Consider the following 14,677-nt stretch of genomic DNA (forward strand, 5'->3'; position numbering starts at 1 on the left):
AGGGTCAGGTTGGATACTGGGAAAATTCCTTCACAGAAAAGGTGGTTGGGTACTGGCACAGCTGCCCAGGGCAGTGGTGGGGTCCAGTCCCCACTCTTAGAGGGGTTTAAACCTGTGGATGTGGCACTTGGGGACACGGGTCAGTTGTGGCTTGGCAGTCAGAAGACTTTTCCAGCCACAATAATCCTGTGTTTCTGTGAGCCAGTGGGCACTTCTGAATGCCCCCAAAGCCTGCCCACAACCAAGGCCACCACGATCATGTCCCACATGTCCTGTCCATGTCCTGTGGCTCCATGGCCATGTCCCTCCGCCCAGCCGTGCAGGAACGGGCTCCAGCCCACCCTGTGCGTGGAAGGGATTCCCAGCTCCTTCCTTCTCCATCTGCTGCCGAGCCCGGGCCGGGCTGGGATGGGGTTAACCCTTGGCAGCCGGGCTGGGAGGGAGGAGAGCCCCAAGCCTGGGCTAGGGAGGGCAGCCCAGCGCAGCCCTCACCATCCCCCCGTGTCACCCTGCGGGACTTGCTGTGGGCAGAGCTCCCGGGGAGTGCGATACCCAGGGATGCTCCAGGTGCTCCAGCACGGGACACCAGCCCTGGCAGGGACACACGGGGGGTGGTGACACCCCAGCAAAGACCCCACACCCAGCCGGGAGACAGCGACAGCAGCTCTGCCTGTTCCACTCCATCTTCCTCCTCTTGCTCCAAGCTGGAAATTCCTGGGTGACGCAGAACTTGGGGAGGACAGCCTGCTTGGAACCCCCTGCCCCTGGAGCCTGGCAGGGCCCCCCAGCCTGCCCGGGACCCCCAGCCGGGGGCTGCAGCATCCCCAGCGCCCCGGGATGGGGCGGGCGCGGCGGAGCTGCGGGGGCCGGCCCGGGGGAGGCGGGGGGGTCTCGGGCCGGGGCGGGGGCGCAGGCAGGACCTCCCCCTCCCCTCCCCTTCCCTCCCCTCCCCCGGCCGGTCCCCTCCTCCTTCCCCTCCCGCCGAGGGCAGCGGCGCCGGCCCGTCCCGTCCCGGGGCTCGGTGGGCTCGGCCGCGCTGCCCCCTCTGCGTGCGGGGGTCCCGGGTGGGCGGCAGCCCCGGCGCCCCCGCCCCGCCATGGCCCGGCTCTCGGTCAAGGACCACCTGGACGGGATCCTCTCCGACTTCGAAGGTGCGGCCGGGGCCGAGGGGCCCCTCCGCGGGACCCCCCGGGGCTGGGGGGAACGGGGGGTGTCCCCCGAGGGGGGATCGCTGCTCCCTGCGCGTCTGGGGGGTGCCCCCCAAGGGCTGAGCATCGTGGGGGGCTGCACTCCCCCCGGCCGGAGGCTGATTTTGGGGGCGATGCTGCTGACTGGGCTTTTTGGGGGGGCTGGGGTGCCCTCCCCAAGGGGGGAGCACCGGCGCTGGGTTTCGATCCGGAGGTTTTGCTGGGCTGGGGGTCTTGGGGTGGGCTGAGCATGGTGGGGGCTGCGCTCCCCACAGGGGGCTGAGTTTGGGGGAGGATGCTGAGCTGGGCATCTGGGGGAGCTCCCCGAGGTCTCAGCGTCGTGGGGGGCTGCGCTCCCCTCCGGGGGCTGGGTATTGGGGGCGGGGGGTGATGGCCCCGGTGGGTGCGCATCGGGGGGACACAGGACCCCCAGCCCGGGGGAACGCAGTGGGGCTCTCGGCTGTAGGGTGGGCAAGGGGGGGCTACCAAGGCTGCAGGGAGCGGGGGAAGGTGTGGGACACCCCCCGTGCTCGCGGTGTCCCTGTGCGCGCTCCCGCGTGTGCGCGCTCCCCGCCGCGGGCCGGGGGCTGCGGGGGGCGCCGGGGCCGGGCCGGGGGCGGGAGGCGAAACCCGACCCGGGGCTGCTGCTGCCCTCGCCGGGGAGGAATGTGTGCACCTACCCCGGGCACCTTAACCCCGCCGCTGCCGGCTGACACCCCGAAACCCCCGCAAACCCCCATATCCCCCCCGAAGCCCCCAAACCCCGGCTGAACCCCCTTTACCTCCCACCATCCCCTGACATCCCTCTAAATCTCCTGCCAGCCCGTCTCAGCATCTCCCCCTTCACCTCCTGACACCCCACCTCCACCCCCTGCCATTCCCCCCACCCCCCAGTCTGTCCTAAACCTCCTGCAGCCCCCTCGCCCTCTGCCTCTCCGTGCTCCTGCCACCCCCACCTTGCCCTGCATCCCCTGCCCATCACTCCGGACACCATCTGCGTGAGGCTGGGTCGGGGGCCAGAGGCAGGTTTGGGGTAAAATGAGGCATTTTGGGCGGTAACAAAGCGGAGACGTGGATGGGAGGGGGTCGCCCCTTGACCCCGCGGCCCCCGGCAGCCCGGCCGGTGGGGCAGGGCTGGAGCGGCCGCAGAATTCGCTGCCCTGGGGAGAGCTGTGATCGGCAGCGCCCACGCCGCGGCCTCTGACCCCTGCCCTGCCCCGGGCACAGGGCACCAGGGGAGGGGCCGGGACCCTCGGCTCCCTGCTGCCGCCGGCTCCAGGCTGAGGAAGAGGAGGGTGAGGGCGGGCTGGGCGCCGGGGCAGGCTGGCACACGTGGCTGTGGCCGCCCCCACGGAGCCCCCGGGGGGACGCAGCCGCTTGGCAGCGAGGCCGAGGGAGCTGCGGTGGAGCCCCCGGGGCAGCGCCGCAGGAGCGCGGATCATGGGAGCCTCCTGCGGGGCCGGGGGAAGGAGGGGGCTGCACCGCGGGGCTTCACGGGGGTCCCACCATGTGTGAAACACGGTCCCCAAGCCGCTGCCAAGCGCTGGAGGTGGTGCCAGCAGGAGCTTTGTGCCCTGGGGAGCCGAGGGTCCGTGTAGGAGCACGTTGTGCCGCGGGCTCGTGGCTGCTGTGGAGCCGCGTGGGAGGCGTGACAGAACGGGCTGTGACAGTCCCTGAGCCTGGCGACAGCGCTGGCCCGCCTGCCACCGGTGGGCTCCAGGGTTAAGGCCCGGGAAAGGCAGGAACCCTTCGCGCCGGCTGCCTGCAGGGATGCAGGGGGAGAGGGTCAGCCGGGGATCCGGTTACTCGGCCGGATCCCTTTCAGGGGAATAAAGCGGGCAGTGTGCTGCGAGGGGAGCCGGCGGCAGCGGCCGGATAAAGCGGGGACAATGATAAAACCCGCGGGGACAGCGGGGAGGAGCTGGCGCCGGGCTGGGGTGCTCGGTGGGACGGGCTCACAAGCAGCGGGCGCCTCAGGGTGATGGGGCTGGCGAGGGGACATGTGCCATCGGGTACCACTCTCACGCCACCATCTCTGTGTCCCCAGCGCTCAAGAAGTCATTCGAGGCAGAAGATGGGGACGAGGCACCCGGGTCCCCGCTGTCCCCAGGCACCGGCGGGAGCCACCAAGCGCTGCAGCCCGGCCGTCCGCCCCGCTCGGGCAGCGGCTCCGGCCCCAGCCCGGTGCCCAGCCCCGTGCTGCGGGCCCGGCTCGGCACCGCCGGCACCGGCAGCGGCATCGCCCGCGCCGCCTCCTTCCAGAGCCGCCAGGCCTTGGCCGCGGGGCCGGGCAGTGACGGGGAGAGCCAGCGCAGCTCCTCCTCCAGCCTGGAGAGCCCCGCGCCCGCCGGGCCCCCCCAGCCACCGGGCAGCCCCCCGGCCGCCAGCCCCGGCTTGAAGAAGGTCCCGTCCCACGGCAGCGTCTTCCCGGCGGAGCTGGATCATCCCCTCCGCGGGGCCGCCGCCAGCCACGGCTCTCTGCCAGCGCTGGACCTGCACATCGCCGAGGAACCGGGCCTGGGGACGCCGTGGGGCACCCCGAGCTCTGCACCCCCGCCTCGCACCCACCAGCCTTCCTCATCCTCCTCCTCCTCCCTGCCCCCATCCGATGGCGCAGAGACAGCCCCGGGGCTGCCCCCGCTCCCCGGGCGGCCGGGAGGGTGGGACGTGGCCCCCCGCACGGTGTCCCGGGTGCTCACCCTCAGCGCCAGCCCCAGCCCGTCCCGCCGGCCCCCTGCTCAGCCCTGGGGACAGGGACAGGGACAGGGACAGGGACAGGCAGCCCCGGCCGAGGGCAGGCCCGAGGTGCTGCCACCACTGCCAGCCCCCCAAGCCGCCACCTTCAGGCTGGTGTCGCAGCCGCAGACGGTGCAGGTGAGCTCCCAGCCCGCCTTCCTCGGGGGGTTGGTGCTGGTGCCGGCCCTGGGGACCCCCCCCAGCCTGATGGCACCACGGGGACCCTGCGTGGTGGCAGCGGCTCCCGGCGAGGCTGCGGACGGCAGCGGGACAGCGGTGACGCCAGAGCACGGTAGGATTTATTCTTGTCCCCGTCCCCTCTCTCCATCGGGCCCCCTCGGTTGCCAAAACGCTGATGTCGGGAGGGGTGTGCGGTGACAGTGGCTTTGGTGTGACAGTGGCTTTGGTGTGACAGTGGCTTTGGGGACAGCAGCCCCCCAGCTCGCTGCTCCCCGTGCCGGGGCGCGGTGGCTGCGGGGGCTCGGGGAGCGGACGCGGCGCTGGCAGCGCTGCTGGCCCGCCCGGCCCCGCGGTGCCTGGCGCTCCGCCCCGGCGCTAATCGTTCTTCCCGGCGCTGGAGACAGGTCGGGACTCATGAGCCGCATCGCGCCGGGCCCCGCGCGTGCCGCCTATCGCCGCGATCTTGTCCCGCGTCCAGCGCTTTCTTCCCCGCTCATCCCGCCTTGCTTGGCACGGGGCTGGATCCTGTTCCTCCCTCCCCGTGGGGCGCGGGAGGTGGCGGGGGGCCAAGGTGCGCCGAGAGCCGCGGGGAGCGGTGCCCGGCTCCCCGGCACGGCTGCAGGGTGGGCACTGCCGAGCCCGTGAGGGGCAGGGGAGAGGCAGCCAAGTGTCCTCCTTCTCAGCTCCAGGAGGGCCGGAGGGCGCCGGGATGGCCGGACACGGTTGGGTGCTTGGGGCTCCCTGCCCGTCTCGCTGGGCTGTCGTGGAGCCGCCGTCGCCGGGCCCTAAGTACTGACGCGGCGAAGGCATCCATACATCTGCTCCGGGCCGCGGTGAATCATCCCCCAGCAATGCCCGTGGCCGTGCTGCCCAGCCAGCCCGGCTGCCCCGCTGCCCGCGGCTCCCCGGGCGAGGGATGGGGCTGGGGACAAGCCGGGGTCACGAGGACACGGGGGAACAGAGCCTGAGGCTGAGCCAGAGAGATGGGGACACTGAGGGACAGTGCTCAGGGCTGAGACAGGTGATGGGGACAAGGACATGGTGTTCAGGGCTGAGTCAGGAGTGATGGGGATACGAAGGGACAGCAGTTAGGGTGGCACCGAGGTGACAGGGACATGGGGACGTGGTACTTGGGTGATGGGGGCACAAAGGGAAAGCGCTCAGGGCTGGGATGAGGTGACAGGGACACGGTGCTCAGGACCAAGCTGTGGTGGTGCAGTGGGGTCATGGGGACACGGTGCCTGGGGCCAAGCCAAGGTCGCAGGGAGACAAGAGAGTGCTCAGGGCTGTGACAGGGACACAAGGGCAGGCTGGGGAGACGGGGAAATGGGGACACGGAGCTCGGGCTGAGCCGGGGTGACGAGGGGACAGTGCACAGGACAGAGCCGCGTTGGTGGCCGGCAGCCGAGCCCGGGCTGGGGGGACAATGAGCCAGCGAGCAGCGGGTGGCACTGCCCTGCAGATGGCCCGGGACTGGCAGGGGCTGGCAGCCACTGCTCGGGCACAGCGGTTTCTCTGCCAGGAAGAGATGGGAACGTGCTGTTTCCTCTCGCGGGAGGCCACGCCGGCCCCCAGCCGCTGACAGCCGCGGGTGGCCTCGGGGTGCCGTGGCGCGGTGGGTCCCACGCCCCGTAGGAGGAAGCTCCGCGTGAGCCGCCGGCCGCCGCATTTCACTTCCACGCCGGGTCGCCCACGCAGGGCCCGGGGCGAGGAGGAGGAGGAGCGGAGGAGGAGCCGTGGGCCGCAGCCGCCCTCTGCCTTGCACCCCAGGAGCCATTTGGCCCCGGTGACCAGCTCTCGGCGGCAGCAGCCCCGGCTCCGGCCGGCTCGCCCAGGTAGGGACGGCGTGGTGGCAGCGGGCAGGGCGGTGTGCGGGCAGGGGGTGCTGCCACCGGGGCTGGGTGACTGTCCCCTGTCCCCGGCAGTGCTGCAGGCGCAGGGTTTCACTCGATGGTTCACTTCTGCTTCTGCTCACCGATGCTCCCCAGCCACCCCTGCCCCATCCCATGGCTCCCACGGCCAGACGGGCTGGCTCCGAGTCCGGCTGCAGATGGGGACTGTCGCCACTGTCCCCTTAGGTCGTGTTTGGTACTGGGAGAGGCACTGGTGTTTCTGGGTCAGGTCAGCTGGGCAGGTAGAGTTGTTTGGCTGCATCCCCAAAACCTGCATCCCTTTTCCGGAGGGGTCAGCTCCCTTGTGCTGGACTCAGAGCCAGGCTCTGCCCATCCCATGCCCGGCTGCTCGGCTTGGAGCAGTGCTGAGCAGCCGGACAGGGAGCTCCTGTCCCAGCTCATCCTCTCCCAGCACCCTCCACCCTTGAAGCTTTATTACAGGCTTCTCGGGGAACTGGCCAATTAACCCTGCATTGGTAATTAAATCCATGGTGGAGACCACGGACCCGGGATTACTTGTCCCTGTCTGGAAAATAAGAGCATCTGTGATGAGTCCTGGAACAGGTCTGGCTGCAGGAGCCATTTGCCCCGGAGCTCCGTGGGGATGCTGAAGAGCTTCCACGTGGCCACCGGGCTGCTGGCCACTACCGGCGGGGCTTTTTGGCACTGAGGGCAGGGACAGGGGGGCTCTGGAGCCGTGAGTGAGGCACCGGTGGGCGCAGCACCCAGTGTCACCCCGGACATGCCCTCTGGCTGTGGGTGTTTCCTTGGGGTTGCCTGCGTGGGGGCTGCACCCTGGGGACCACCCAGGGGAGCTGGGGGGTGCAATCCCCAAATCCCCCCACCCTGGGTGGCTCCAGCAGCTGCACCGCTTGGTTCTGGATCTGTCCTGGCAACAGCCAAGGCTGGCAAGGACTGGGAGGGGAGGCAGGGTGGGGGTACGGGGGGTCCGATGTCTCCCGGGGATGAGGGCTGCAGTAGTTGGGGTCTCCTCCCTTGTGGGCACCCCACATCGCACGTCCCTGCCAGCCCGTGGAGCGCCCTGTTGGGACGGACGGTGCTGGGTGGGTGGATCCCCGGCGGAGTGGCCATCCTGCCCTCCCGCAGCCCCCCCAGCCGGGTGTCACCGCTGTCACCAGGAAATCCGCGGCTGTTTCATCACTTCCGAGGAACATCCCGACCCAGGGGGCGCAGGAGGAGCTGGGACACGCGGCACTGCTGTCCCCAAGCCTGCCGTCACTCTGGCACTCAGTGGGCACAGGGTGCTGGGTGCCGGGATGCCGTTGCCATGGCAATGGGGATGCTCATCTCCATCATCCCCTGGTACCCCGGGCTGGCTCGGGCCGGTCCCGGCCCGCATGCCCCTTGTCCCCTGGCTGCGTGGCACATGGACACGGTCTCAGCAGGTCCCTCGCAGCCTGGGCCATCGCAAGCTGCCGCTGCAGCCTCGCCGGTGCCAAGCGCCGGCTGGCACGTACGGGGGAGGCTGCGGCGTGGGGGGACGCAAGCGCCGTGGGGCACTGCGGCAGTGGGGCGGGTGGCTCTCCCACAAGGACGAGGGGACCCCTTGTCCCACCCCGCCGTGCCGGGGCTGGGCGCAGGTGCTGCTGGGGAGGGCGGGGGGCACAGCGCAGGGTGGTCCCCGGTGCCCGTGGGTGCAGTGGGGGTCGTACCCACAGCCAAGCACCCCCACTCGCGGTCGGTGCCACCGCAGTCACTCACGGGGGTGATGGGGGACAAAGTGAGGAGTGGGGGTGTCCTGTGCCATGCGAGGGGTCCCCATCCGTGCTGGCCTGGCTGGGAGGCTGAGCAGTGCCATGTGCTGGGTGGGCGCAGCCGGCTTGGCACAGCCCTCCCCGCCCACCAGTCAATCGGCAAACTTGGCTGCGGTGGGGAGGGGGCTGCGGGGGGCGGGTATTGCCATGCTGGTCATGCGTGGGAGCCGCAGCCTCGGCGGAGCCGGGTTGGTGCCAGCCGGGAGCTGGCGGAGGGAAGGGGCCGGGCTGCGGCGCCGCCGGGGATGGGGGCGCGGATGGCGGCCCGGGGACCCCCCCGCCCGTAGCGGGGTGCTGAGCGAGGGCACCGCGGCGCCGAGGTAGGAGCTGAACAATGGCCGTGCTGGGAAGCAGGAGGAGGAGGAGGAGGAAAGGGATTTGGGGCTCTGCACAAAGGGCTGGGGCGGGCACGGCGCTGCGCTGTCCGCACGGTCCGGGCAAATCCGCGTGTCCCGTGGGGCTCGGGGTGGTGCCCCCGGTGCCCCTCGCCCAGCAGTGCCCAGTGCCTGGGTACAGAGTGGGTGCACTGTGGGGTGGCACGTCCTGCCCTGTCCCCCCGGGTGTGCGGGGCCGGAGCGGGGCTGCAGGAGGTGGCCCGGCTGGGTGACCGTGTGCGCTGGGCGAACGCTGCCGGCCGCGGCCGCCGTGCCCGGTGACCGCAGAGCGGCCGGTGCCATCGTGGGGTCCGGTGGCACGGCCGCCCCAAAGATGCTCCTGGCGCTCCTCGGAGCGTTCTGCGCGGCGGGGGGGCGGCGTGCCCGTGTTGCCATGCCGAGCCTCGCCGGCTCCCAGGAATGCGCCGGGGGCTGCGTGCCCGCCGGCACGGCCGCTGCCGGGGCAACGCGGGGTGGGCACCGAGGGTGGGCAGCGAGGGGTCCAGGCTCACCGCCTTTGCCCACCCCGCGGTGCAGGGAGCAGCCTGGAGCCCGAGGAGCGCAGCATGGAGCCGCCGGCCGTGCCGGAGGAGGAGGAGGAGAAGGAGGAGGAGGGGGCGGTGCCCCTCTCCATGGCGCCCGGCCCCGTGGGATGCCAGCTCTTTGGATACGTGGGAATCGAAGCTGTGCTCGACCAGATGAAAATCAAAACCATGAAGACAGGCTTTGAGTTCAACATCATGGTTGTGGGTGAGTGCCGGGCGTGGGGTTTGCTCCTGGTTGGGGGGGGGGATACTGGCTCTGATTCCACCATGCCAGGGGGAATCATGCTTTTAAGGGATTTTAAGGAAATTTAAGTGATTTAAACTGATTTAGGTAGCAAACAATTGAAAAGGTGTAATATCCCATACCCCATAGCATAGTAATGCTGATAGGTGAGCTCATCCCAACCTCTGAGATGCTCCCAAATGGATATTCAGGGACTATTGCCTTGGGGAATAAATTTAGAAGATAAACCAGACTAGCCCAATCTGGGATACTCCCAGGGGTTGGTTATGAGCTAGGGGAGCAAATTTGTTCCTGGGATAAAATGGACTATCCCAACCTCTGGGATGCTCCCAAGTGGATACCAAGAGGTTATTGCCTTGGGGAAGAAATGTATTTGGGGACAAACCAGAGTCATCCCAACCTCTGGGTTGCTCCCACGTGGATATCAAGCTGTTACTGCCCTGGGGACAAACCAGAGCTGCCGGTGTCCCCTCAGGGCAGAGCGGGCTGGGGAAGTCCACCATGGTGAACACCCTCTTCAAGTCCAAGGTGAGCCGCAAATCCTCACAGCCCGGCCAGGAGGAGCGGATTCCCAAAACAGTGCAGCTCCAGTCCATCACCCACGGTAAGGTCACCACCACGGGCTCGTGTCCCACCAGCCCTTGGGAGAACCAGGGGACTGGGGTGGGGGTCTGAAGCTGCATTCACAGCCTCAAAACATAGCCCATGGCTGGTCCCCTGCTTTTCCCCAATGCTCCCTCCCCCTGACTCACCTCTCTGCCCCACAGTCATCGAGGAGAAGGGGGTGAAGATGAAGCTGACGGTGACCGACACACCAGGGTTTGGGGACCAGATCAACAATGAGAACTGGTAGGACACAAGGGGGTGCAGGAGCTCAGCTCTGTGGGTGGCAGTTTGGGGTAGGGGCTGAGCTCAGGTGCTGTCCCTCAACTCCTCATCCTCAGCTGGGACCCCATCATCAAATACATCAACGAGCAGTATGAGAGATACCTGCGGGAGGAGATCCTCATCACCCGCAAGAGGAAGATCCCGGACACTCGGGTCCATGGATGTGTTTACTTTGTCCCCCCCACAGGTCACTGGTGAGTCCCCACTCACAGAACCAGGTGATGGGGTCACTATGGGGTGATTGTGTCACCTTGGGATGATGATGGTGGGGTCACCCCAGGGTGACAGAAACAGGGTATCAACCTGGGGTGGTAGTGGGGAAGGTCACCCCCCAGTGACAGAGGTGGGGACACCGTGGAGTGACTGCAGTCCTTGTCAGGCTGCGCCCGCTGGACCTGGAGTTCATGCGGCGGCTCAGCAAGATCGTCAACGTGGTGCCGGTGATCGCCAAAGCTGACACGCTCACCCTGGAGGAACGGGCAGAATTCAAGCAGAGGGTGAGGACAGGTCCCCGAGGGGCTCCTGGGCTGCCCCATGTCCCCCCCAGCCCCAGCTCAAGCCCTGTATCCCGCAGATCCAGGAGAACCTGAAGACCCACGCCATCAGCGTGTACCCGCAGGAGGACTTCGACCAGGATCCCGAAGACAGGGCACTGAACGACAGGATTCGTGTGAGTGCTGGGATGCTGGGATGGAGGGACAGTCCTGGGGAGCAGGGTGGGGTCAGGGACTCTGGGGAGCCCAGCAGGTACCCTGGGCACTCTGGGGTGAGCACAGCCTCTGTGCTGGCAGGAGAAGATTCCCTTCGCCGTGGTGGGGGCAGACCAGGAGCACCAGGTGAACGGCAAACGCGTGCTGGGCCGCAAGACCAAGTGGGGCATCATTGAAGGTGAGCAGAGCCCCTCACACCCCCAGCCCTCTGCAGGCGCAGGAGCAGCACCCAGAGGTGTGTCCTTGCCTGGGTGGGTGCCCAGCTGTGGCACGGGGCATGGGGCTGTGCTGTGCTCTGGTGGTACCCAGAGCGTGCCAGGATGCGCTGCCCAGGCATCCCAGCACCACTGAGCCCTCGTGCCAGCCCTGCCCCTCTGCCTTGCTTTGCAGTGGAGAACCCAGCACACTGTGAGTTCCCCCTCCTGCGGGACCTGCTGATCCGGTGAGCCGGGGACAGGGTAGGGAGTGCTGGAACCCCAAGGGGTCACAGCAGGGTTGGGGGGACAGTGACATGATGCCCTTCCTCCCCCTGCCACCCCGGGCAGGTCCCACCTGCAGGACCTGAAGGACATCACCCACAACGTCCACTACGAAAGTTACCGCGTGCGGCGGCTGAACGAGAGCAACCAGCTGGGGCTGAGCCCCCTCAATGGGCTGCCAGGCAAGGGCGAGGCCAGCAGCCACCTCTGAGTCACCTCGTGCCCCCCAGACCACCACTGAACCCCATGGCAGTGCCCACCCCTGCCCGCCGTGGCTGTGCCAGGTACCTGCCTGGGGTGAAGAGCCTCCCCCAGGCCTGCCCAGCTGCCCTGACATGGGTCCCTCATCCCCAAGCTCTGCCATGGGCACAGACCCCCGGAACCTGTGTGACATTAAAGGTTAATCCAGAGCCTTCAGCCTTCACCCTCCTGCTGGACTCCCAACTGTTGGTGTGCCAGCACGCTGCTGTGCTGCTCTGGCTGCCGGGCGCCCGCAGGCACGCTGCGGCAGTGGGTGGGGTGTGGCCGGGGTGCAGATGCCCTGCCCATGGTCGCCTCACCGGAGGCAGCTGGCACAGCTGGACTTTGAGCCGCTTATCAAGTGGTGGAGGTGCCAGGAGGGGAACGGAGGTGCCGGAAGGGTGTGGAGATGTCGCCTGCGAGGGTGTGAAGGGGCTACACCCAGCTCCGTCAGGAGCCCTGTACTGGGTGCAGCCCCTAAACCCCTCGGGGGGACCCGGTGGGCTCTGCCCTACTGACTGCCAAGGTGCCGAGGTGGCCCCCCCGGTACTCTAGGGGTGCATGAAAGGCCCTTTTGTACCTCGTGCCGTGGGCAGGGCTGGGGCTCGCTGCCAGGACGGTGGCACACGGTGGCCTCCTGCCCGCCCCGGCCCCGCCGCGGGGCTCCGCGTCCCCGCCCTTTGCCCAGCCCCGCGTTAATGATCCACCCGCCCCCAGCAGCCGCTCGCCGTGGTGGCAGCGCCAGCAGAGCCGGGGGTCCTCGGCCCGGGCGGCTCCGGGGGCTGGCGGGTCCCTGCCCTGCGCCCCACCCCTGTTCCCCGCGCGGAGATAAGAGCGGCCGCACCATGCCCGTGGCCAGCGCCAACCTGCGCGCCCTCACCTCCTGGGTGGGCATCGCCCGCCTCTCGGCCGTCGTGCTGTCCTGCCTCGCCTTCAGCTTGGTGGCCTCCACCGGGCAGTTCTGGGGTCCCTACGGGACGTGGTGCATGTTCAGCTGGTGCTTCTGCTTCGTTGTGACGCTGCTGGTGCTGCTGCTGGAGCTGCTGGAGCTCTACCCGCTGCTGCCGCTCTCCTGGGATGACTTCACCGCGGCGTTTTCCATGCTGGCGGCTCTGATGGTCTTCACCTCCTCGGTGGTGTACCCTGCCACCTTCATCAGCGGCTCCTGCAGCAGCAGCCAGTGTGCCCGGCAGGCCGTGGCCACCGCCGCCTCCTGCCTCTGCTTCCTCGCCTACGCCGTCGAGGTGTCGCTGACCCGCGCCAAGCCAGGGGACATCAGCAGCTTCCTCTCCACCGTGCCTGGCCTCCTCAAGGTCTTTGAAGCCTACGTGGCTTGCCTGATCTTCTCCTTGCTGGATGCATACAGTGGAAAACCTGGCCTGATGTGGTGTGTGGCTGTCTACTCCCTCTGCTTCATCTTCACCCTCCTCATCATCATCTTCACCGTCGGCCGCTGCCTCACCTACATTCCCTGCCCGCTGGAGAAGATGCTGGTGGGGTACAACTTCCTGGCCCTGCTGATGTACCTCACTGCCACCATCCTCTGGCCTCTCTACAGCTTCCGGGGGCAGGGCCGCCCCGAGCACTGCGGCCCGAGCTGCCCGTGGAACAAGCAGCTGGGCATCACCTTCCTCACCATCTTCAACCTCATCGCCTACTTGGTGGACTTGGTCTACTCCACCAGGATGGTGTTTTTCAGGGCACCTCCCTAAGGGCTGGGGCCGGGGTGAGGGGTGGTGGGACGCGGCTGGGTGCCGGTGGCGGTGCCGGCGGAGCTGAGGAAGAGGCGGGATGCCTCGGAAAGCTCCTTGTCCCCGTGCTGGAGCAGGGAGCAGGGGGTGTCCCCGGGCGTGCGCTCAGCCCTGGGCCCCACGGGCTGCACAGACAGGGGGGCTGGAGGGGCCTCGAGGGGCTCCCGAAACCCCGGAGCTTGAGGGGGCTTTGAGATTAAACTGGGTCGTTTTTCACTTGTTTCTGTCTCCTCTTTCTTCCCATTCCCAAGAGGTTCCCTCCCTTCTGCAGGTTCCCTGCTGGGAGGTGAGAAACTGGGGGGCACCATTGGCACTGGGAGCCACGGGTGACTTTGGGGGGCACCAGCAGTACTGTGGGGGCACCAGGCTCCAGAAAATCCTTTCTGCTCCTTGTTGATTCAGCAGGGGAGTGAAGCAGGAGTGAAGCAGGGCATGACCAGGAGAAGCCCAACCCGGATGCCTTTTTCTTGGCACCTGTACAGGGTCCTGCCAAACAGGTTCAGGAGGAATGCAGCTGCTGGGGGGGCTGAGAGCCCGCCAGGTACTTGTCACCAGCATGGCCAGGTCCTTGTCACCACCACAGTCACTGCAGTGGGAGTCCTGCTGGGCTTGGCCCCAGGCACGTAGGCTGGAGTCCCCCTTTGGGGGCTGCTGAGGTGTCCCCTCCCTGGGGGAAAGTGGGCAGGGGAGATGGCTGCTGTTCAGTGCCACCGGAGCTGGGGGTGCTGGCACACGTCATGGGGTGACAGTGACACCTCAGGCTGGCATGTGGGGAGAAGGCAGCAGTGCAGGGCAGGCAGGGGAAGGTGTGCCTGCGGGCAGAGCTCCTGGCACCACGCTCCCGGATGTGGGATGGGTGCCCGTGGGGCACCCTGGCAGGTTTTGGGGCCACTGTCCCCACGCTACTCCTCTGCCACCGCTTGTCCTGGCCACAGCCTGGGGCCATCTCTGCTGCTTTGGGGCTGCCAGGGCCATACTGGGACCCATCACCACTGCCCTGGGGCTCACAGGGTGACACACAGTGGGGTCCCCACCACCAGGAGGTGGCACAGACTGGCAATCATAAAAGAGCCCACAGGTGCTTGGGCAGCTGGGACTTCTGTGGCTGGTGCCAGCATCACTGCACTGCTGGGTCCCACTGGCAGCACCACAGGTGTTGGTGGCCTTTTGGGTGTCCCCTTTGCCCAATCCCTGTCCCCACAGTGGCCATCACTGATGGGCTACTCCCCTGCACCCCAGGCAGCAGGGCTGGAGGGAATGGCAGAATTTTGGGAGGAAGTAACAGGAAAATTACAGTGGTGGGGCACAGCCCGGTCCAGCACCAGAGCACTGGGTATTGCCAGTGCCCAGGATGATGGAAATTAGCGGAGGAAGGAGGACGGGAGGCACAGGCAGTGACAACGGTGCCACTGGTGATGGGCTGTGTCTGTGGATGGCACGTGGGCAGTGCCAGCACCTGGGGTGCGCTGAGGCGGGGGGACAGGGGCCAGGCGGGCAGTGGGGTGCAGCTGAGTGGCTGGAGGAGCTTTGGGGGGTCCCGGGGGGGCACAGCCCAGCAACCACATCGGGGAGTCTCCCGGCTGGGGCACACGGCGGTGCTGTGAGGCCTGGTGGGTGCGGGAAGCCCTGGTGCCGGTCTGTGCCGTGCCAGGGGTGCCCCGGTGCCGGTGTGTGCC

The 14,677-nt window shown here is 68.0% G+C and overlaps 2 protein-coding genes across 4 annotated transcripts; both read left to right on the forward strand.

Annotated features, from left to right (window-relative positions):
* The first annotated feature begins 987 nt into the window (after positions 1-987).
* On the forward strand, positions 988-11,434 carry SEPTIN12 (septin 12). 3 transcript variants are annotated; one of them, XM_056503073.1, is made up of 11 exons: positions 988-1,151; positions 3,235-4,215; positions 8,682-8,894; positions 9,409-9,537; positions 9,701-9,782; positions 9,878-10,015; positions 10,201-10,318; positions 10,396-10,491; positions 10,613-10,709; positions 10,922-10,973; positions 11,077-11,434. In XM_056503073.1, the coding sequence occupies exons 1-11, from the start codon at positions 1,097-1,099 to the stop codon at positions 11,219-11,221; spliced, it is 2,106 nt and encodes a 701-aa protein (XP_056359048.1). In that variant the 5' UTR covers positions 988-1,096; the 3' UTR covers positions 11,222-11,434. The 3 variants fall into 3 exon arrangements, with proteins under 3 accessions (XP_056359048.1, XP_056359050.1, XP_056359049.1); XM_056503075.1 differs by lacking the exons at positions 988-1,151; positions 3,235-4,215 and adding an exon at positions 5,740-5,938; XM_056503074.1 differs by lacking the exons at positions 988-1,151; positions 3,235-4,215 and adding an exon at positions 8,071-8,090.
* Positions 11,238-13,217, forward strand: LOC130259112 (myeloid-associated differentiation marker homolog). Its single transcript, XM_056503095.1, has one exon. It carries the CDS (start codon positions 11,949-11,951, stop codon positions 12,960-12,962), a length of 1,014 nt encoding a protein of 337 aa, XP_056359070.1. The 5' UTR covers positions 11,238-11,948; the 3' UTR covers positions 12,963-13,217.
* Positions 13,218-14,677: the final 1,460 nt, after the last annotated feature.

Source organism: Oenanthe melanoleuca, chromosome 14 (genome assembly GCF_029582105.1).
Source record: "Oenanthe melanoleuca isolate GR-GAL-2019-014 chromosome 14, OMel1.0, whole genome shotgun sequence".
Taxonomy (NCBI): Eukaryota; Metazoa; Chordata; class Aves; order Passeriformes; family Muscicapidae; genus Oenanthe; species Oenanthe melanoleuca.